General features: G+C 47.8%; 1 protein-coding gene across 10 annotated transcripts in view; it reads left to right on the top strand.

Annotated features, from left to right (window-relative positions):
• CELSR2 (cadherin EGF LAG seven-pass G-type receptor 2) overlaps positions 1-24,516 on the top strand; it is a 357,573-nt gene that overhangs the window by 75,012 nt on the left and 258,045 nt on the right. For all 10 annotated transcript variants that reach the window (XM_085870520.1, XM_085870525.1, XM_085870524.1 and 7 more), the window contains exon 2: positions 808-1,446. In XM_085870520.1, coding sequence (XP_085726646.1) covers positions 808-1,446 — 639 coding nt within the window. The remainder of the gene's footprint in view (positions 1-807; positions 1,447-24,516) is intronic.

Raw genomic sequence — 24,516 nt, 5'->3', positions numbered from 1 at the left:
GATGCCTGACGGGTGAAAAACTATGAAGATTTATCCTTGTACTCCAGGAAAACCTGAATTCCATTTTTGTCTGAACAATATCTGGAAGTTCACTGCGATGCTTTTTCTTGGTTATGGCACAATGGCAATCTTATCCAGTGACCTGCTGTGGCATTATCATCAGGGCCAGATTTCGGTATGGGCAAGCTGGGCAGTTGACCAGGGGCCTCCACAACCAGGGGGCCTCCACATATTTCATGAAAAAAAAATTGTAAGGAAAAATGTATTTGTGAGTACCTGAATGGTAGTTGGTAGTTCGTGGAACAGAAATAAGATATTCATCTTATCTCATTCTCTATTTTATATAGAAGTTCAAATTCTTTGTTCTTGAAAAATATACTTTATGGATGACTGTAAATATGTCTTGTCCACCTTTTTAGTATTCTAAGGTAGGATGTGCCTCCACTACTGAAGGCTGCCCAGGGGCCACCACATGTCTAAATCCGGCCCTGATAATTATCATGCATGGTGTCGGATTAAAGTTTTCATCCAGAGTATCTTAGAAAAATCGTTGAATGCCAAACATCAACAAATTGCAAAAATGATCACAGTGGTCATGTGATTATGTTTGGTGTAAATGTTAACTTGGGATGATTATTATCAAAGATTTAATGATATATTGGATGGTTAAGACATTATTTGTGTCACGTGATTAGACTTAGAGTGCCATTGATGTAACCACTTGTGTTGCACAATTAAAATGCCATTTTCCCCTCACAATGAAATGTAAACGTTCTGATGTTTATCCTTTCCTCATCCTATCCCCAGATGGGTTGCACAGCACAAGTGCGAAATGCACTCTGCGTGTCATCATCGTCACGGACGAAATGCTCAGCAACAGCATTACTGTGCGCCTCAAGAACATGTCTCAGGAGCTCTTCCTCTCACCGCTGCTCGGCCAGTTTGTCGATGGAGTGGCCGCGATCCTGTCAGCCCGCAAAGATGATGTCTTCGTATTTAGCATCCGCAATGACACAGACGTAAGTGCCCACATTCTCAATGTCAGCTTCTCAGCGCGCCTTCCCAGTGGCTTCCGTGATGAGTTCTTCTCATCTGAGGACCTTCAGGAGCAAGTGTACCTCAATCGGACGTTGCTCACATCTGTGTCAAAGCAGCGAGTGCTGCCTTTTGACGATAACATCTGCCTCAGAGAGCCATGCGAGAACTACATGAAGTGCGTGTCGGTGCAGCGCTTTGATAGCTCCGCACCATTCATTGCCTCTGCAACCATCTTATTCAGGCCCATCCATCCCGTCAATGGGCTGCGCTGTCGATGTCCTCCTGGCTTCACCGGTGATTACTGCCAGACGGAGGTGAATCTCTGCTACTCGAACCCCTGTGGGAATAGTGGAGAATGCCTGCGACGTGAGGGTGGCTTCACCTGCCGTTGCCATGAACATTACACAGGTGAGAGATGGATCAGTCTGCTTTATAACATTATATGCATAATGGTTTTTTTTATTATTCCTACCTACATTGCCATCTATTTATGATGTATGCACAAGGGAAGGGGAGATGCGTCATCGTCTAACTCGATGAGTGTAGGAGAGTGTGAGAGGAGTGGATAAATAATGGAAATAAAATTTGGAAGAGATGGGATAAAGGGCAAAAGAGGGAAAGATCATGTGTGTGTGTGTTGAAGTGAGTTTGGGTGGGGGAGGGCTGGAGGCAAGGACGGCGAGAGGTTCAAAAATCGCACCATATTTGTGTATATAATAAATATATAGCCCCTTTACCCAAGTGAAGTGCCATTTCCTTGAACAAAGTTGTGGCTGTTGGTTATGTGCGATTACATTTGAATTTAATTACATTGCTCATAATGACAGCGGACTAATCACGACATTTCTCATTTTCAAGACAATTGAATATTTCATTGTATTAAAACTAGAGGGGGAGCACTCGGTAGAGTGCAAAATCTCTGCCGCCAATACTGCTGGGTCACTCAAGTGAACCTGATATCCTATTCATTCAATTTGACGTCAACAGTGCTGACAGAGTTATATAGTTTGCAACTTTCCCTTTTACTTTTAACTTTTACATACTCAATTCATTCCTCATAACTAGATTCCTTGAGACAGAAATTGATTTTACGTGGGTATATGCACCTGAACTTCCAAAATCAGCCGCAATTATAATTTTGGCATGTTTTTTGTTGGAAATCACTTATAACATGGAGAAATGCAAAAAAAAAAAAATCGAAATTTTGTTGAAAAAAAAGTTGCAAAATTTTTTTTCTCTCCAACAATTTTTTTTGGGGGGGGTGGAAATCACTTAAAACATGTAGAAATGCAAAAAAAAAATTCAAATATTTTTTCAAAATGGCCACCATAGCGGCCATATTGGATTTTGGACCAATTCCAAAATTTAATGGCATGATCCTTGGACCATACCTAATCCCCCCACCAAGTTTCGTCAAAATCCATCCGAGTTTTTCCGTAATACTGTTCACAAACAAACAAACAAACAAACAAGCAGTCATAGACTGGTACTTACGAAATTGTCAACTTGACCTCTGACCTTGTCGAATAAAAGCTGTCTCTAGAGAAGGTAGCGACGCAAACCAGAAGTTTCTACAGTGATTCTGTACCAAACCATCAAAAATCGTAACGTCGGCCGAAGCAAAAATCTCCATTTCTCCACGCAATTATTTTATATTATTTTATCAAAGTCACAAAACCATAATATTCGGCCATCCACCAACAATCTTTACATAGTCCGACGGCTCAGCGAGTCAGGCATGCGACGATAACCTTTATTGGGATAAAAAATGACTTTTAAACACCATCTTTATTGAAAACACCGTCAGCGCGCACATGGAAAACCTTTATGTGATCAACGCCGCCTCTGCTCAAGTGCACTGCATCACGTAACGACCCGTGACGCGGCGAGTGAAATATTTTTTATACAATCTTAAAACGTCTCCAAAACATCCAATTTTTACCAGAATTTCGACAACCGAGTTTTAAGCGTCCTAAGCGATCGTAAAAACCGAAGATAAAATTAAAATCGAAGTTAAAACGAACTCATAACGTCGAGCGAAGTAAAAATACTCCATTTCTCCACATGAATTTAAGGAATTATGTTTGACCTCACTATGACCTTGACCTTTGACCGATTTTGACCAAAATCTAATCAGTGTGAGCCATCACCCTCCTGAATCACGTGGTGTAATTTGATATTGGTAGCTTCTTCCGTTCTCGAGTTATCGTGCCTACAAACAGAAACGGAAGTGATCAATATACTTACGAAATCTTTAGGTTTCGTAAGTAACAAACAGAAAGGGGTGAAAACAGTAACCTCCGATCTTCGATGGCAGAGGTTAATGAATGAAAAAACAAAAAGTCTCAATAGCTGACCCTTTCAATTAAAAGTCCAATAAAGTTCATGCTCCAGGGTGATTTGGATTTAGGTGACCAGTCGGGTAGATGTAACTGCTTGCAGATCATTCATTCTCAACTTTCTTGATGTGAAGAAATGAAAAAGTTGACGATAATCGCAAAGTTTTGCAATCCCAAAGTTGCACCGACTTATTCAGAAGGAACCGCTGAAGCTTCTTCGATAGCGTGCTCCGAGGGTTTGGATTTTTGTCCAGGTCCCTACGATTGGGCTCGATTTGTTCAAGACTTTGCATCTCTTTCGGAAGAGTTTGTCTTGGTGTTTGAGGACGAGTGAATGACCAAACCTAGGAATGCTGAATCTGTCAGAATTTCATTGCGACCGACTCATCCTGCTTTGGCAGTTTCTCCGTGATAAAACCAAACCACCAATGACCTTCACAATCCACTGTTTTATAACCAATAAACTCTGCCCATGTTGCATGTCATTTTAATTATATTACTGACTTTAATTCTCACCTAAAGAAGCAGAAATATAAATGGGATGAGCGACTTGGTTTAGTTTGAAACCAGGGGTCGTCGTCATCGTCATCATAATCATCATGTACCTTTCACTGTACATAGCGTCTATTCTGCCGAAGCAGTTCCTTGCCAAGAATTGCAATCTTGGACAGGTTGCCACTCTGATGCAAGATAATCCAAGGGTCAATCAGCAGGTATTCTGGAGTTGTAGTAATGCTAAGTGAGGAATATTTTCGTTGTATTGTACGAATTTATACTCTACTATGATCAGCCTTATTTATCAAAGGTGAAGAATATAAAGACATAAATGATCATTTGTTCTGTGGGTCGTAGTGAAGTGTTGTGGCGTTTGACAGTCAGCATCCTATGAGAAAAGCTGTGTCACTGGAGATCTTTTGAGTGGTTTCCAAGAGTAGCAAATAATCCAGTGGAGTGTCCTTCTCGTTGTTTGCAAGAGAGGCTAAATGTGGGTTTTCATTCATGAAGGAGTAATTCTCAGCAGTCTTCAAAGACAATGACTTCACCTTCAGCCAAAGTTTCCTTTTTCTCTGAAAGGAAAGCAGTTTTCTCATGACTTGCAATGCCCTACAGTTTATTAACGTCATACTCCTTGACTCCATTTTTCTATTTCTTGAGTTGGCCCGTTGAACATTTCCATTTGAACTTGCAGCTTGCGATGCTGGGATGTCAGGTTCAAATCCAATTAACTGTGAAACTGCCTTCCTCAGTTCATTGTCTCAAGCTCTTTTCTCCAAGGTTTCAAATCTGCTGCCCACTGTCACCTCATGGTCTCTTGTCATGTCCTCATCAAGGTTTTATCCTGTAGCTTTAATTACCCTCATATCTGTCACATCCCCTTTAAGTTCCAGTGTTGGAGAAAAACAGAGTTAAATCGTTTCACTTCTTCATCCAAAGTTCAACTTCTCTTTTAGATATTTAAGCAGAACTTTACTATACCGACTGCTGCTCTTGCATCAGATCCCTTTATTGCCGGTGTCATCTTTTTCCTCAATGTGCCATTAACTTTCTTTCCCTCAACATATTTCATTATCCTTTTTTATGTCACATTAAATATTGTTCACTGGAAAGTCCTTTTCAACATTTTTTTTCCCCCCTGGACGGTGCTTCAAAATATTACACGACTTCATCTGATGTAATGGAAACATCTCACCAAACGTATTACAGTGGTAAACTGCGCAACTGCGCTCGGGAGAGCGCATACCTCCATCAGGCTGAACAGTTTACATGTTGTATCCCACTGATAGGCCAGACCTGAATCCGGACCTGAACCAAAATATAATCAGCTTCTTCTTGTCGCCTTCCCAACTCATCCACCTAATTTCGTCTGAGCCCGTCCACAACATTTTGAGATATCGTGCTATATATCGTTTTTGGCCACATCCTTCAATGGTGAAGAATCACTTTTTAAAAAAAATTCTCGTATCTGGAACTCGGATCCAGGTCTTCATCAAAATCTAATCAGTTTGTCCTTGTCACACGCCCAGCCTGTCCACCAAGTTTCATCCGAATCCGTCCACAACTTTTTGAGATATCCTGCTCACAGACAGACAGACAGACAGACAGACAGACAGACAGACAGAGACAATCAAATGGGAGTGCAAACATAACCTCTGTCAACCATCAGTGGTGGAGGTAATAACGTCAGACCAACTCAACAACTCCAGCTTCGCTCGTCAATTGAACTTTAAGGTTCTCAATTTTCTGAAGAACCTCACCTGTGGATGGTCATTCTTCTTTGAAAGCACAGTGATATCTTCATTAAGTAAACAACAAAACAATTAGTAAACGACCTTCATTAATCACACTTTTTCCTTTTGCATTCCTTGATCATATGATCACGTATTTTGTTCGCAGGTGCTGATTTTTTTCCATATGACCCGAGCAGACCCATGTTTATGTTTAGTGGCCTGGTCTGGTCCTGAGTTGCTTTTCATTCATGGAATGCAAAATCTCATCCACGTTTGACTAACATTCCTGGAAAGCTGTGTAATGACGCTGTTGTTTGAACACATGGAACCAGTGGCAGAATGGTGGAAGCATTGCTTTGTTTTCTGATTTTGTCAACAAGCTTACCCATTTGAATAATTACTTATTCTAAGCAGAGCTCTATCTCCCAAAAGGATTATTTTGGAAGGAAACGGGTGAGGTGTGCACATGGTGCGAACGTTTGGAGGTTAGTCAAACAGAGGCATAAGCAAATTATTGCTGTTGGTGGATATGTATCCACAGACAGAAGGCAAACTTGTCTTCTTGGGTTCTTAAAAAAAAACAGACACTTAGGTTTTAAGTAACATCATCAGGAAAAATCACTCATAGAGTGGCACTTGGTGAAACAGACGGAACTCGTTGGAGTGCATACCTCCGCCAGGCTGAACAGTTTACATTTTGTATGCCACTGATAGGTCGGATCATAATCCGGACCCTAACCAAAACGAATCGGCTTGTTCTTGTCACATAACCAACTCATCCATCTCATTTTGTCATAATTAGTCTCCAACTTTTTTGAGATATCATGCTATACGTAGTTTTTGGCCATATCTCTCAATGGTGAAGAATCACATGAAAAATTCTTGGATCTGATCCGGATTTGGATCTTCACCACAATGGACTCAATCAGTCCCCATCACATCCCCAACCTGTCCACCAAGTTTCATCAAAATCCGTCCACAACTTTTTGAGATATCATGCAATGTCGTTTTTAGACCCCATCTCTCAATGGTGAAGAATCACTCAAAGATTAAATAATTTTCGTATCCGGATCCTGATTTGGAACTCAACCAAAATTGAATTGATACGTCCCTTACACACACCCAATATGTTTTCCAAGTTTCGTGTGAATCCATCCATAACCTTTTGAGATGTTGTGCTACATATATAGTTTTGGCCCTATCTCTCAATGGTGAAAAACCACTTTAAAAATTTTCAGATCCTGATCCGGTTTCAGATCTTCACCAAAATTCTGCGTTGCTTTTCTTGGCCCGTCACCGACACACACAAAAAATTTTCAGAACAATTGCTTGAAAGCTGTGACAAACAGACAACAGACAGACAAGCTGGTAGGCGGCGATGGGTCGCCGAGCATGGAAACTATAGGATATAGAGCAAAATGGATGTCATATAGCGGATAGGGAATCACCTTAAGATTATGCATATCAAATCTCATCCAGTTCCATCTACTGATAACTAGTCGGTATCCATTTGAATGAAAAGTACCGAAAATGCGGTTTGAAATCGGAAATCCCCAAAGTTCGAGGGGGTGCTGTTGGTGAACAAAGATCTAAATCAAAAATCCGGCTCGATCGTTTGTGCAAAATGTATTCCAGACGATTAGTGTGAATTCTCATAACCATCCGACCATAACCCTAGGAGGAGTAGCATTTGGCGCGAAGGCACCTCCAGCTCTCGCATATTATCGATTTTTGCACTAATTGACCTTTGACCCCTGACCTAAACGAAATCGGTCAATATGTCCTGCGGCAAAGTTGTAGTACTCATTGAGTACCATGAACCTGCAACGTTTCATTCGTCTCGATGCACTCACCTGGTCGCTAGGGGGCCTTCAATTTTCGCCAATTTTTGCGCATACCCTAATTGTAGGGGGCGCTGCGGATAAAGTATTCCATATATCACAAAAAACAGAATATATTTGATAGAGCATCACCTGTAGATCATTCCTGCCAAATTTCATAATCCTACGTGGGATAATGGCTTTCAGAATTGATTTCGCGTGAACAGTACCGATTTTTAAGGTTTTTCGGTTGTTGCGAGGGAACCAAAGCGTCCCTAGCAACCATCACAATTTCCAAAGCACGAGGTCATAAGATGTACCTACCACCCGAGTTTGGTCAAAATCCGCCCACGTTTACTACCAATTATGCTGATGACAAACGAACAAACATCCAAACAAACAGACAGAATTACTGACAATAAGGGTCACCTCTTTCGGTGACCCAACAGACAAATGAAAAATCACTCACAGAGTGACAACTTGGTGAAACCGAACGACACTCCCGAGAGAACATGTTTGAAATGTCATCCTGTACAATACTATATCGTTTTTCGCCCTTTCTCTCAATGGTGAAGAATCACTTAAAAAAATTATTGTATCTGTATCTGGATTCGAATCTTCACCAAAATTAAACATTGCTGTCCTTGGCCGGTCACCTACACACACACACACACACACACACACACACACACACACACACACACACACACACACACACACACACACACACACACACACACACACACACACACACACACACACAATTTCAGAACGATTTCTTGAAAAACGTGACCAAAATTGTGTGACTAACAGACAGACAGCTAAACGCTACAGACCAACATCCTCGGCGAAAAAAAAATTTTTCACCAAGTAACGGCCATTTCAAACGTCAGCTTGACTATGTTGAAAATCCCCTCCCATTCAGATGAGATATTCCCAGCGACTTGACACATGAGGGTTCCAGTCATTTGATAAAATAGATGTACATGGAATACTCCAAACCTATGTCATTTCAGATGAGCCTGTGTGTTGTGAAAAAGGGGGTGATAGCGAATCGATGTTCACAGCAATGATATATCACATCGTTGGATAGGAGGCAGAGAAAACAAATCGCCAGTCGTGTTCCAACTGCCCGTTTCCAAGAAGCACCAAGTGTATACGACCGAGAGAGATGAGATTTTGCAAAGAAGTAATTCTCCATATCACCAGCACCCATGGCATGGCAAGCTTTTGGAGATGGCTTAGAGTTGAGAGGAATTGTTGCTAAAGTGAGCAGATTTGATGTGCGATGCCCATTAAAAGGAGGCTTGTGATGGCCAGGATTGTCAATGATGGAATTATTTGTCAACATAAGGATACATTCCCTTTAATAGCATTTGATTACTGATGCTTGCAGGTTTTATTTCACAGTACTTATCAGTTGGGTGTGATGCAAAGGTCACGAGGTGTGTGTTCTGTTGTCCTGGGGCGCTTAAGGAAAGTTGGTTGTCAGTCTTTTTACAAACTCTGTCGCTATACAAAATGCTGAAAGAAAAGGTGTGTGTGTGTGTGTGTGTGTGTGTGTGTGTGTGTGTGTGTGTGTGTGTGTGTGTGTGTGTGTGTGTGTGTGTGTGTGTGTGTGTGTGTGTGTGTGTGTGTGTGTGTGTGTGTGTGTGTGTGTGTGTGTGTGCGTGCGTGCGTGCGTGCGTGCGTCCGTCCATATGTCTGTTTCCATGCTTTGCACGCACGCATGTGGAATATGAGTCCTTGTGCTTAGGGGGGACATGCTTGGGGTAGAAATTGTGGTTTTTGTGGGAAGTGTCAGTTATAACTGCACTTCTCTACCCAGGACTCGCATTTGTCAGGAATGATGAACAGCTCAATAGGGTAAAGTATCAACTGAACACGCAACCATACATTATAAACCATGGAGGGTGTCCGGGAAATTTGATTCCATTGTGTAGATAAGGAACTTGGAATGTGTATGTTTGGGCTTTGGCAGTTCACAGTCGACATAATTGTTCATGTTCAGAGGTCTTTTTGGTCAAACTCCAACACACACTGCTTACCTTCGTTTCTTTGGCAATTGCACGTTCGTGGTGATAGAGAATGCTCAGGTTTGTCAGAGCAAATTATACGTTTCAGACTTTGTCCTCAGGTAAGAAGGAGGTTCAATTCAGTGGTCGAAAATAAAAAAAATAAACAGTTAAAAACTTTTTTTTTTTTTCAAAGAAAACACAGATGGCAATCAAGAACTATATTTGTGCTGCTACTAGTACTACTACTACTATGGCTACTACTTTCACTGCACAAAGCAATCCTATCTTGTTCTCGGGTCCACTGAGGAGGAAGTTTGGCCAAAGCCTTCGACAAACCAGTTGGCTGGTTGGGTAGGAATTTATATGTTCAGGGTCCATGACTGGTCTACACTTCATGTCCAAGACACCGTCGGATCTTCACGTCCACTAACTAAAACTAGAAGAGGGGATAGCCGGATTATCATCCTTCCGAGCAACGGTGCACTTTGTGATGCACCGTCCTGCCTGCGTAATACCAATCCGACAGTTTATCTTCGGGCCAGCAATCGAACCCAGATGAGGCAGTTGAAAAGCAAGTTCTCTACCTCTGCACCATCCTTGTTAGGCAATGTATGTGCTAACAGTACAAAGGAATGTTGATACAGTGCAAACGCATGACTTTATGACACAAAAAGCTCAATTTATTGATGCAAACATTACGGTTCAATCTCGCCAAACTGATTTGGTAAGTGCTGAGGGTATGCCAAACACTCGGCCACACTGTGCGGAAAGGAAGGCCTTCCTCCTGCACAGGATGATCGAGTATGCTGCTGGTTTCAGGTTTAAGGTGCTGTATATGCGAACATGTAAATTATGAGAATTATGAGAATGCAAAATGTTGTTATTTGGGAAAACCAATCTTAACATTTTCCAATTTTGCTGAGAAGTAAATTTTGAGAAGAAATACAGGGTGATTTTTATTATTTTTTTTTTCAGTTTGACAACCCTAAATAATTCCCATGCACTAAAAACTATATCAGTTAGGAACCTAATATTTTGTGGAAATGTAGCCTAATGTTACAGAAAGACGTGACATGATGCACACAATTTATTGTCTTAATTGAAGTGTTGAAAGTGTCCACCACCATGTGATGGGCACAAATTCATTATTCGCAGCATGCTCTCCGACACAGAGTGCAGCATTTCATGGGGAATATTGTTGATTGCGTCACTGCTTATTGCTTTTCATTCACCAAGAGTGCGTGGATTTGTAGTGTACGCTATATCCTTCAAATATCCCCACAAAAATAAATGTGGCAACGTAAGATCTGGGGATCGAGTTGGACGTCATGACATGGACACTATGCGGTCACCAAAGAGTAGCCTGAGTTCTTTCATGCTGTTTCGTGAAGTGTGACTCGTGGTACCATCTTGCTGAAACCATCCTTGGTTGATTTTATCTTCTGTAAGGTGCCCAAGAAACTCATGGATTATGTTGATGTGACGTTCTGAGTTTAGTGTTTCTAAGAAGAAAATTTGGCCAATAATTCTTTGCTGACTTTTACAGCACACCAAACACCAATTTTTTGTGGAATGCATTGGCCTTTCATGCATTGCATGAAGTTGTTCACTTAGCCATAAATGAGTGCTTTGTGAATTTAAATGTCCAGGAAGATGAAACCATGTTTTGTCTGTAAAAACCATAACACCCAAAAACATTGTCTTGTTCTCTTACCATCCTCTGGAACCACTCACAGTAGGCAACACGTTTCTCTTTATCTGGATCTAGTAACTGATGCACTGCATGAATTTTGTAGGGATAACGTTTGAGTAACTTGACTGCCTTCCTTGCACTGGATAACTCTCAGGATCATGTCATGTCTTTCTGTCTCCTCCTGCAGGTCGCTGTAGTGGGTACAAGGAAACAAGTATCACTTGCTTTCTGGTACCCACTACAGTGATGGGGTCTTGTCGTGTGTGTGTGTGTGTGTGTGTGTGTGTGTGTGTGTGTGTGTGTGTGTGTGTGCGTGTGTGTGTGTGCGTGCGTGCGTGCGTGCGTGTGTGTGTGTGTGTGTGCGTGCGTGTGCGTGCGTGCGTGTGTGTGTGTGTGTGTGTGTGTGTGTGTGTGTGTGTGTGTGTGTGTGTGTGTGTGTGTGTGTGTGCGCGTGCGTATACATACACACACATGTATACATTTAGACACAAATATTTTAAGGCCATTTTTCCCGACTGGAGCAGCAGTTAGCCTTATGGGTCCCATGACAATTATGGTTCCCTTTTTGAGGAAATATTTGTTTTTCTATGGCCGGGTGCCCTTCCTGACTCCAACCTTTTTTTAATCGCCTCTTACGGCACGCAGGGATAGGAGGAGAGGACATTGGGATCATACTCTGTGCAGAGCATTGGTGCTGCTTCAGCAGTCTTCTTGGCTATTGGACACAATCCTGGACGGGTCGCCACTCCGACACAGTATACCAGCCTGCTGGCACTCATTTTGCCGACCTCGGAAGGACGACAGGCCGAGTTAACCCCACCAAGTATTAATTCAACAGCTGAGCGGGATTTCAACTCAGGAACCATTATGCGGTCCGTTCCGTTCTGGGAGAACCGAGCAGGTATTATCGCCAGATCTTGCCGGACCCGATTCGATTTATCGGCTATTTAAAAACCAACTATATTCCGAGTGCAAGATGGGGCAGTTCAATGAGGGAATGGACGCAACGAACAGGTTTACATTCACACAAGGACATTTATTATAATAAAGCACGTATGCAATTAAACAAGGCAAAACATGTATGCAATTTTACAAGCAACAAAAGCACGACAAAAGAACTACAACCATCTACTTATTATGTACAGTCACTTGCACTTAACAGCAGTTCCTACTTATTAGATGGGCCCACGGACACACGTACGCACACACACACCCAATAAATGGTGGCAGAGGCCTTTAATAACGAGCTCCAGCTCGGAGGACAGGTGAGCTGAAACCCAGAACCTATCTCGAACCTCTCCACCTCATGTGGTCTTCAAGTTGTTCGGACCCGGGCTCCAGCGAGAGCGAGCTGGATCCAATCGCCATGAGCTGCGATCCTTCCCGAGCTCCCGCGAATCCTCCCACGCTTCTCAACACGTGCTGGTGAGACGAGGCGCCGATCCTTCCCGTCGATGCGTCGCTTCCCCGAGGAACCACCTCCAGCGCTTCTCAACACGTGCTGGTGAGACGAGGCGCCGATCCTTCCCATCGATGCGTCGCTTCCCCGAGGAACCACCTCCAGCGTTTCTCAACACGTGTTGGTGAGATGAGGCGCCGATCCTTCCCGTCGATGCGTCGCTTACCCGAGGAACCACCTTCGAGAAGAGGTTGATGAGTCACACCAAGCCGGGAACCAAAATGGAGAACAAAGAGCTCCACAAACCAAGAAGAAGCCACCACTCGCAGCTCAAGCCGAGCGACCGGCTTAACTTCCTTCCAAGCAAAGCGGCTCGAAGCAAATAGCTCTCCCGAGCCAAGCAGAAGCCGAAGCTCACGGAACCTTCAAAGCAAAAAGCCTCCTCCTGAGCCAGGCCTCAGCCGAAGCTCACTGAGCCAGCTGAAGCAAAAAGCTTCTGAAGGCCTCAACCCTAATGCAAGCCAAGCAGGACCCGACGGTCTGCTGAACGACTCCCCCTCAACTCCCTTCTCCAACTCTGCCCTCTCCAACTCGACCTACGAACAAAAGAAAAAGATCTCCTCTTATCCTTCTACTCCCCCCCCCTCTCCTCCACGTCCGGCGTGACTCATGCCCTCGTGATCCATCCCCCCATTCAGCCACGGGTGGGAGGGAGTTGTTGAAATAATGAGTCACGGGACGGTAGGGTTCTTCTTGCTCTTCGCAGAAGAGGGGGAGGGATGTCTCCATTGTTCGTTCCCTAACTATTAAATCGATCCGCAGTGCATCTAATCGATTCCTGAACATTTAAACAATGGAAGGTGAGATATCTAGGGAACAAGCACTTATCGACATAGCTGACTAAAGGAACCTGTATGTTGTGTGCAATGGAATTCCAAATTCGTAACAATATATATATATATATATATATATATATATATATATATATATATATATATATATATATATATATGTATATGTGCCATACCAATGCCAACAACCGTCACGCACTGCCACCAACCGTCTGGAGCTGTCACGAGCTGCCACCAACCGTGAGGCAATTTCAAGTTCCCACCACTACCTCAGGTTCCCACCAGACTCTCCAAAATTGCAGGCTGTCGCACACGAATAACTCCATGACGCGGCGGGTGGCGAATTGACCGTGAATGCCAATAACTCGGCCACGTGATTTAGGGTCCTCTGTCTGATGAATACCAGTTACCTCATGGTCACGTGATCTAATTACCGGGGGACACGCCCTCGGTACGCCTTCTTCAAACTGGATCACCTTACCGGATCAGATGCAGCCGAGCGTAACTGCCCAAGGACGTACCGACTCGAAAACAGATCGTTGGGGGATAATATCCCGGCTCGGCGAGGATATGGACCATGCTGGACCAATGAAGGAAAAGACGAAGATGAGTTGGGAATATTTCTATACAAAGCATATATTTACAATCAAGTGAGGAAAGGTATGTGGCACAGTAAATGGGTTGAATATTATGAACAGGAGGGATAGCAAGGAATTTGTGGGGTATGACAAAAGGCAAGCAATTTACAAAAGCACACACAGAGCAGACTTATACCATTAGAACTTCTGCAATCTTAACTTATGCTACGACAGGCGTCATATCATGACATGACATAATACACACACACACACACACACACACACACACACACACACACACAAACACGAGGAAGATTAGATAGCCAGAAAGAAAGAGAGCAGATGAGGACTAATGGCCTTGCCATACCTGACTGTCGGCCAACCAACGCAACCCAGTACGCTTTGGGGGAGGTAGGAGGGAGAAATACTGGTGTCTAAGGTGTTGGAGTGGAAGGTGTGGTGTGGTGCAATATGGGGGGGGGGGTGTCACAACCCAGAGGAAACTGTGATTGCGAATCTGTAATGGATGCTCTTTTGTGCATCCAAAGGGGACGAGATAGAAAGGTGGAAAGAGAGAGAGGAGAGAAGATGCATGAGGTAAAATATTCCTAGCCGAGTTGTGCATCGGTCTGTGAGTGTAAAGCCGAGGTCGGCAACCTGCGGCCCACGAGCTCCTCCCGTGCGGCCTGCGGCGCCTTGTCCGGATTCCCATTAGGTGCGGCCCGCGAAACATTTTTTCTGAACCGACGGCTAATTTAATATATGTGGACATATGATTCTTCCACATATATCAGTCTCTGTACGTCACATTAAATTATTTTCGCTTCGAGTCCACTTAACTTGGTCTTAAATATTTTTTCGTTGTTGTTTCAGATGGCTGAAGGTCTTAAGGTTCAATATAAAATTACATTTATTATCATTGATTTTAGGTGTGTTTGTTATTTTTTCGGGTTGGGAGGGGGGTGCGGCCCTCGAGGTGGCCCGAACGTGGCCCGCGGCCTGGTTTAGGTTGCCGACGCCTGGTGTATAGTGTACCTCCATGGTGTATAGTGTACCTGGTGACAGCGCTCCGCTTGAGCGATCCCACCTCAAGAGTCGGCGCGTTGTGTCCTGCTTAGTCACTTTGCTGGGGCTTGTGGAAAACTGTGCTCTGCACTGGTCCCAGATGTACATCGGTTGTACACCAACCCCAAGTGTAGATGCAGCGATGGGCAGACGAGGAGCAGTAAAGAGGGCAGAGCAGTGAGGCGAAGCAGAGGGCGAGGCAGGCAGGTGAAAAAGAGGGCGGACGGCTTCGCGATCTGCCTTTTATATGCCCCGGGCGAAGGGTGGGGTGACGACTCGAAGTGACGTGCCTTGACCCGAATCACACTTCCCTATTGGCCACGGCCGTCCTCGCCACGCCCTGCCAGGCTCCTGGGGCCGGAAGCGGTCTCATTCGCACATCAGGCGCGACACGGCCCGGAGCGCCGTACCAAACTCCCGGTCCGCTCTTCCCGCGACCCCCGTCACTCGCTGCCCGTCCTGCCGTGTTCTGGCAACTGGACAAGAGTCGTATCAATCCCGCGTGCCCATGTGAGGCATCCCCGGCGAGATGCAATTGGTGTTGTTAATGTGCTTGTTTTGTCCCCGCATCACGTGGTCCGAGTAACCTGAGCCATGCAGCACGCCTCTGTTTAGTGGTGAATTGTATCGATACAGAGGTACAAGGAGGCGCGGGATAATATTTCCTGTGTGCGGGAGATGATGGCAGCGAGGTGGTGAGTTTTTGGTGAACAAAGGGTGAGCAAGGTGAGATTCCGTTGTAAATTGGCACGCATTTGAATCAAAGGGTGCGCCATGCGCGTGCCGGGCAGCATCTTTGTTCTTGTTGTGATTCTTTCACGGGTGGCTGCTTGGTGCTGTTATTCATATCATGTATGTGTTTGCCTGCTTGCTTGATTTGATTTGTACCATGGATAAAAGGAAAGGGTTGGAATGGAAATCAGGATTGAATGGAACATAAAGATATAATTACACCTAGCTTTCAGACCCACGCAACGCACTTTGGCCTGTAAGCCCACTCGGCATGAGGGGAAGATCTGACTGCATGAAGACGAACGAAATAACTGCCTGGGGATCACTGTATGTTAGGTGCCATTGCCTTAGAGGCATGCGGTTTTGCAGAACCGTAACTATATCTTCTTCTTCTTTCGGCTGCTCCCGTTAGGGGTCGCCACAGCGGATCATCCATATGATCCGCAGAGTGATTTGGCACATGTTTTACGCCGGATGCCCTTCCTGACGCAACCCTAGTCGCCTCTTATGACACAGGGATATGGTACACCTATTTTAACTGGGGCAGACACCGGCCCAGTACACTGGTACTCATTTCGCCGACCTCGGGAGGATTCCCCTCCAGCTCTGCCCATTCTGCTGCCCACCCAGATAATCACTCATTTGGTCCTTCTGGCTGTCTTCAGGAGCGGAGATCCGCACTTAACATGGGCATTCGTCCCTTCTACCCCCATTGCTCCTGGGATGAACCCCAAACTTCCAACAATGTCCATGGCTCAAAGCCAGAGAACAGGGCAATCTTTGCAGGGAGGCTGTGTCGTGTTCAGGAGAGGAATAAACAGGAATTAGGGAAACGAACTACAGCACGGTGCAGACTGCAATAAATTACATTCCAGGGTAGACGTCCATACAGACGAACAGACAAACAAGGACTTTGTGGTGCTTTAAACAATAAATGGGAATTTGGCGTGTGTTCCAGAATGCTGGTGTTATTCGCACACGTTGAACACCATGGCAGTAAAACATGCACGCCCTACGTGACGATGGCAGTCACGATACACGTCATCATGTGCTGATGGCTTTATTTTCCCAGAGGATTGAGAGGGGGTGCTAACGACCCAACCCAACGCATTTAATTACATCATAACCCCCTATAGGTAAGGCGCTATTCTTAACATTCATGACAGAAATAACTTTTCTTAGAGTCTACGTGCTGTGTGCATTTCACTCTTCGCATGCAGTTCATAAAGCTGCAACAATGTATATGTATATATATATATATATATATATATATATATATATATATATATATATATATATATATAATATATATATTGTTGCGGATTCACGCCCGCCGGCGTGCGAACGGCCACGTAACTGGAATCGCGGCACGTCGCCTACCGGACGGACAATCCCGTCGTGACCCTCTCGGACTAACGCCGGGAACTGGTCATGGGTGGGCCTTTCGGCCTCACCACGATCGTGCCAATCGGCCCCCCGCGTGGGATAGGGTTGCTCGCCAAATTCGACCTACCTAAGTACCCACACGGAGGGTAGACCGGGCGATCGCACCTCGCCGCAGGTCGACTTCGGACACGGGCCACTTTAAGCGACCCGTTCCGTACTATCGGGATAACCGAGCGGTGTTATCGTCAACCTGGACGGTTCGATTAATTATCGGGCGTTTTAGCCCACGACCAACCCTTTACGTGAAGTAAGATGGAGATTCAATAAAGGAAAAGACGAAGCGAAACGGGAAAACAGTTCAACATAAAGCACATTTATTTCGCGATGAACGGAAAGCACACATATACAATTACACCAAAAGCAAATGTAAAAGAAGAAGAAACACACAATAATACACAAAAAGCAAATGTAAAAGCAAAACACAATGCAGATCTACCACCGACTACCGAGCACACGGCAACACTTATACAGTTTTACTTCACAGACGGCGCCGACAACACATATACTCAAAGCAAAAGAAAAGGACCACCCTCAAGGATGATGGGGGCAGACGGGCCTGGGGCCGAGACCGCGTCGGGCCTACCCGTCTGATGATGAGCCGCAAAATGGCGGTGGCGCCCCGACTCCGCGGGCCTCGCGGACAGTGTCTGGAATGGGGTGGGAACGGGGCCCCCTTCTCGCACTATCTCAGCGCGGGGGGGAAACAGGAGGGGGTTGTTGATGCTCGGGGGAAGGAGGATATCTCCCTGGCTCGGGTCCCGCGACGAGCGTCTCCACCACGACCTCGGTCGCGTTACCGGCCTCTCCTCTCCGCGGCTCCCCGACTCTGACACGAGCACCCCCTCGACTGCCTTCGCCGCCGCCACCTCTCCAACTCTCCACAGCTCCGTCCAACTGCCTTCTCCGACTCCTCTCTTGACTGGCTCTTCCCAACTCAACTCCGAACTGCACTTGACTGACTACTACTGCTTCTTCTTCTTCCCAACTCAACTCTGAACTGCACTTGACTGACTCAACTACGAGCGAACGCGGCCCTTTATAGCCCCGTGGCCTCGCTCCTTCACCTTCGACCCTTTACCTCTGGCTGGCTCCCCATTGGACAGAGGAAAAGTGGGCGTGAATGCTTTTTGATCCATGAATCTGCATATAGCGACCACACTCCGACGCACCTGGAGGCGGGGCCAAATCGCCCCACGCTCGCCGATAGGACGGAACAGAAGTGGGCGTGAGTCGTTTTTGATCCGTTTTCTTCGGAAAGGCTGTGCCTCTGCACCCGCTGCTCGGTGCGCGCCCTGCACGAGTCCAGTATCGGTGCCCACAAGCGGCGCGGGAATGACGGTGATGCGATGGTTGCGAGGGCGAGTTGTGACGGTAAAGGTCGTGGCTGTGGTTGTGAAGCGGCGTTGCGGTTGGTGGTTGTTGTGTGATGGCTGTTGAGACGTGGTTGGTGGTGGTAGTAATGGCGGCTGGTCCAAAATAAAGATAGTAAAAGAAAAACGGCTATCTAGAGGGGTCGCAGCCCGCATGAATGACATTTATTCCCTCTAAACAACGGGTTTGGGCCTAACTACACATATACTTACAGAGATATCTCACCGAAGGGACCTGAATGGTGGTTTGCGAATTTCGTCAACCACAATGTATATATATATATATATATATATATATATATATATATATATATATATATATATATATATATATATATATATTGTTGCGGATTTCGCGCCCGCCGGCGTGCTGACGGCCACGTAACTCGAATCGCGGCACGTCGCCCACCGGACGGACAATCCAGTCGTGACCCTCTCGGACTAACGCCGGGAACCAGTCACGGGTGGACCTTTCGGTCTCACCGCGATCGAGCCAATCAGCCCCCGCGTGGGATAGGGTTGCTCGCCGACCCGACCTACCTAAGTACCCACGCGGAGGGTAGACCGGGCGATCGCACCTCGCCGCAGGTCGACTTCGGACACGGGCCACTTAAGCGACCCGTTCCGTACTATCAGAATAACCGAGCGGTGTTATCGTCGACCTCGACGGTTCGATTAATTATCGGGCGTATTCAGCCCACTACCAACCCTTTACGTGAAGCAAGATGAGGATTCAATGGAGGAAAAAGACGAAGCGAAGCGGGAGAACAGTTCAACAATAAAGCACATTTATTCGCGGCACACGGGAAGCACACAAATACAATTCCACCAAATGCACACAAAAAAAAGAAAACACAATTCCATTTACACAAAAAGCAAATATAAAAGTGAAAACACAGTGCAGAGCTAATACCGACTACCGAGCACACGGCAACACTTATACAATTCTACTTCACAGACGGCGCCGACAACACATACCCAAAACCAAGGAAAGAATACCCTCAAGAATGAGGCGGGCCTGAGGCCGAGACCGGGTCGCGCCTACCCGTCTGGTGATGAGACGCGGAGCGGCGATGGCGCCTCACTCCGCGGGCCTCGCGGACAGTGCCTGGCAGGGGGTGGGAAAGGGGCCCCCCTTGGTCGCACTATCTCAGCGCGGGGGGAAACAGGAGGGGGTTGCTGATGCTCGGGGTATAGAGGATCTTTATTATCCCTGGTGTGCGTCTCCACCTCGGCCAGGTCGCGCTGCCGGCCTTCCTCGGGCGTGCAGCTCCCGGCACCGTCGCGAGCACCCCTCGTCTGCCTTCGCCGCTGCCGCCTCTCCGCCTCTGGACTCTCCACCCTGGACTCTTCTTTGGGCTCTCCTCGTTCGACTCTCTTCAGCTTCTCCAGCTACTGCAGGCTTCGGGCTCCAGACTTCCACACTGCTCTGACTGACGAACACGGTCCTTTTATCCCCCCGTAGCTTCGCCTTTGACCCCTCCCTTTGACCTTTCACCTCGCTCCCCATTGGCCCGAGAAAAAGTGGGCGTGAAGGCTTTTTGATCCACAAATTTGCATATATCGATCGTTCTGGAGGCGGGGCCAAATCGCCCCTCGCTCACCGATTGGACGGCAAAAAGTGGGCGTGTGTCGTTTTTGATCCGTTTTTGAAGCACAAAATCCGTGATTTTGTACACGCTGTTCGACGCGCGCTCTGCACGAATCCAACACCGGTACCCACAGCGGGGCAAGAACGGTGGCGATGCTACGGTTGCGAGGTGTGACGTGAAGGTCGTGGCGGTTGTGGTGAAGCGGCGTTGTGGTTGGTGGTTGATGTTGTGGTTGTGGTGGTAATCATGGCGGTTGGTCCAAAATAAAGATAGTAAAAGAAAAACGGCTATCCTGAAGAGTCGCAGCTCGCATAAATGACATGTATTCCCACTAGACAACGGGTTTGGGCCTAACTACACATGCACTTACCGAGATACCTCACCTAAGGGACCTGAATGGTGGTTTGCGAATTTGGTAACCACAACACTACCCCCTCCCCTTTTTACAGACTCGTCCCGAGTCGTCAAATTTTCGTGTGCCATCATGTGTAGTTTTCCCCTAGTACATTTTACCTACGGATCCCTGAGTGCGACATTCATGGTATTCGTGTCCCCAAAATAAATAACCTGAGGGCTGCGTAACTATCTAAACAAACTCACTCACACGGACGACTTAAATAAAATTGCCGGCGCTAGACAGACATGCCGGGGGCGCACTCATATTTACAGTACATCTTAACCTTAACTTACAAATTTTACACTAAACCATGGCCCAGGATCACTGAACTCTGCAAAGAAAAGCAGTTAGCAGGGAGCCAGGCTGCCCACATGCAGTCTCTGGCTCAAAACAATGCAGGTGACAGGGAACGTGGCTGGCTGCTCACACGCAGTCCAAGGCCTTCCCTTTTGAACTGAACGCAGTGAACCACAACGGTGCATGGGCTGCACAACGCAGTCTCCGTGCCAGCTCAAGTGGCACACGCAATGAGCACAACGAATGGATGGATGAATGGATGGATGAATGGATGGACGCAAACACGGTGCACGGGCCGCCACTGCAGGCCCGTGTTGTAGCTGCCAACAGGGCAGTTCTTGCAGCTTGCAAACTGTTGCCTTGCGGATCCTGGCGCACATGGAAATGAACAGGGGGGGCAAAGCAAAAATTGAACGGGGCTGGTGAACGTGGGCAGTGGGCATGGCATGGCAAAGGCAAGCAGGCAAACACAGCCCGCAGAAGAAGGCCGCTGCAGGCAAACACAGCCGGCAGACGAACTGGCCGGCACAGGCCTCGAAGAAAAAACAGCTAGCAGATGAACTGGCCGGCACAGGCCTTGCAGCACACAGCTGCCGATGAAGTTGGCCGGCCTCCGCCTTGAAGTAAAACACGGCCAGCCGATGAAGTGGCCAGCCTTTGCCGTTCAGTGGAGGTTGGTGGAGGGAGTGCGGTGGTGCTGGCCACTCGGAAGGCGGGCTCGGACCTACCTACCTGTCTCCCTCCCACCTATCGCCTTTGCTTGTCACTGTACATACCCACTCCCTTAATTTGTCAAACCCCAATTTAGCCCCAACTTATTTTTTTTGTTGTTTTTATTTTTACTCCCCCACTATAAATCGTCCCCTAACCCCCTTTATCGTCCTTGTTCGGCTAACCTATCCTGTCACCTAGCCTACTCCCAACCCCTACGTTCCCTTCCCGGAGGGGAACAAGGGAGAGCTAACGTCCTGTGTCGAGGCCCAACGAAGCCTCAGAATGGCCTCCCCAGAGTTCGGCGATCTTAACCCAAAGTGGGTCCAGCGGCCCACAACGACAGCGAGGGGATGGATGGTGCGGAGGGGTACATCTCCTAATCTACCCTATCCATTTAACAGTTAAACTACCCCGGGGCTTTCAACAAGCGCCTCTCGCTTAAACTATTGGTTCTAACAACCCAGATTCCCGTCGCCTGTGTTGGTGTCCTCACAATTTCGGGCCTCGCCCCCCAATTTTCGCTCCGTGCCCTCACACGGTCTCCTGGCTGGGACACGTGGCTCCCTTTGGCAGGCACGACCCTCTGCCGAATCTCCCGCTATGGCACCCCGGGCACTACACTGCCTCCGAGCCTACCAGCTCCCTAACACCGGGGAGTGCCCCCCATGGCACCTCCCCTGAAACGCACACGTGGCAGGCCGGCCTCCCGGGCCCCTTTCCGAGGGTCACCCGTGCCCACAACACTGCCCACGCGGCTAATGGCGCCCCGGGCCCCCGCACCAAGCAGGCGCACCCGTGCCCACTACTCTATCCCGGCCCCCCATGGGCCCATGGCCTACCGCGGCCGACTAGCCTGGTGCCCGGGGTACCCACTCAGCGATACTCACCTTTCGCAGCCACGCTCCCAAGCCCGTCAACAGGGCTCCTGCACCCCTCCAAATGGGTTTCGAGCCTACTTTCCCACCAACAACAAAACGACCTCCATTTTTCAATTTGACTAACCCAACTAACTTACTTTATACTGACCCCGGGGTCCCTTGGGCGGGAGTCACTCCTCCCCCCAATCACTCATCGCACCATGCATTCCCCATTCGCTCCATACACACAGACCCGCTGGCCTCACTCACTCAACATGTACACGTACTCACCTCACAACCCACCAACTCTTCAACACACACACCACTGAACTCTGCCATCCTTCTATCTGCATCCCCTAACTAACTCGTGCTCCCACGTCGTCCCTTAAACTACAGCACGTTCCATTTAACACTACGTAGCTAAACTACGTCCCCGCTACACATCCACAAGTCTGTCTCTGTCTCCAAATAAATCATTTTATTTCCCCACCTAAATCTGGCTACAATCCCTCTAACTAATCCATTCCACGGACTCCATGAGGACTTACCCCTGCCCCATGGAGTCGGTCTAACTAAGCTAACCCTTCCCCCTAACTAGTTTCCATCCTGTGCCCAGGTTAAGGGGGTCTTTCACCCCTTGCCCAGGAATCCTGTACACCCGAAAGTGAGGCTTGCTTTTTTTTTTTTTTTTTCCATGTGCAGCACCTGCGCGGCAACTCAGAGCTCGCGCACTTTGCACCTGCCCGTGACGTCATGCAGCTGCACGTGTTCCTCGTCCCTCCTTGGACGGGACCATCCGGCAGAGATACCCCTCCTGCCGGATTCCAACCCCACGTGCAGCCATGACGTCACCGTGCGCAGAAAAAAACACAAGCCCCACGTCTCGAGGGGTTCCCCACGCGAACGCATGTGCTTTGCCCGTTGGAGCTTAACACACACGATCGCGTGGAGAACCCGTCCGGTCCAAATCCATTTACCTGCCTAAACTTTGTCCGTCCGCGGGATCGGCAAATCCACCGCGTGCGTTTCCGGACCGGGACTTCACTCTCGCAAGCGAGCACGTGGCGGTCTCGTGCGTTGCACAGCACGAACCGCGTGCTCACTGCTGGGTGAACCCGGCACGGTCCCCGAAACTACTACAGCCGCTACTCGGCTTTCTTTCCTCTGTCGCCGTCGTCGCCATTCCACACACGCATACCTGCGTGTTACGACGCACACAGTCCACTCCATCACATTCACACGGGGAGACGCGGCTGCGTGGTCCCGCATGCCAACCGACATCTCCCTCTCATACCGCTCTCTCACACACACGGTCTCCCTTACATAACCCATACCACTCACACGTGGTGCTCCATTCACTCGTCCCTCACTCACACACGCGGGGGAACTCACCCACGGTGCCTCATCCATACTCCGCGCCTCACTCACACACGCGGGGGCACTCACCCGCGGTGCCTCATCCATACACACGGCGACACTCACACACGCGGTCTCTTCCACACACGGTGCCTCACCCACACACGCGGGGGCACTAACCCGCGGTGCCTCACTCACACTCCGTGCCTCACCCACACACGCGGGGGCACTCACCCGCGGTGCCTCACTCATACAGGCCGTTTCACTCACACCCACGGCCTCTTCCACACACGGTGCCTCACCCACACACGCGGGGGCACTAACCCGCGGTGCCTCACTCATACAGGCCGTTTCACTCACACCCACGGGGGCACTCACCCGCGGTGCCTCACTCACACTGGCCGTTTCACTCACACACGCGAGGGCACTCACCCGCGGTGCCTCACTCACACACGGCGTGCTGGGAAGCACGTACTCCGGCACCATCGCCACCACACCACTCACACACGGGGTCGCTTCCACACACGGTGCCGCACTCACACCTTGCACCACACACAGGGACAACCACACTGGGGATTCGTGTCCCCACAAGGGTCTCCGGGGCCTCTATACCCCCCAAGCTCTCCGTGCACCCGTCCACAGCACTCCTCCTCTCAACCTCGCAAAGCACGACCGAACTCACCTGGTCGTGATCCGCCTCAAGGGGGCATACTCCCTCCCCTCGTT

This window comes from Eptatretus burgeri, chromosome 2 (assembly GCF_056783735.1).
Source record: "Eptatretus burgeri isolate ZD-2024b chromosome 2, Ebu_testis_v1, whole genome shotgun sequence".
NCBI classification, from domain to species: domain Eukaryota; kingdom Metazoa; phylum Chordata; class Myxini; order Myxiniformes; family Myxinidae; genus Eptatretus; species Eptatretus burgeri.
Note: the sequence above shows the minus strand (reverse complement) of the source record. Positions and strands in the feature narration are given on the sequence as shown.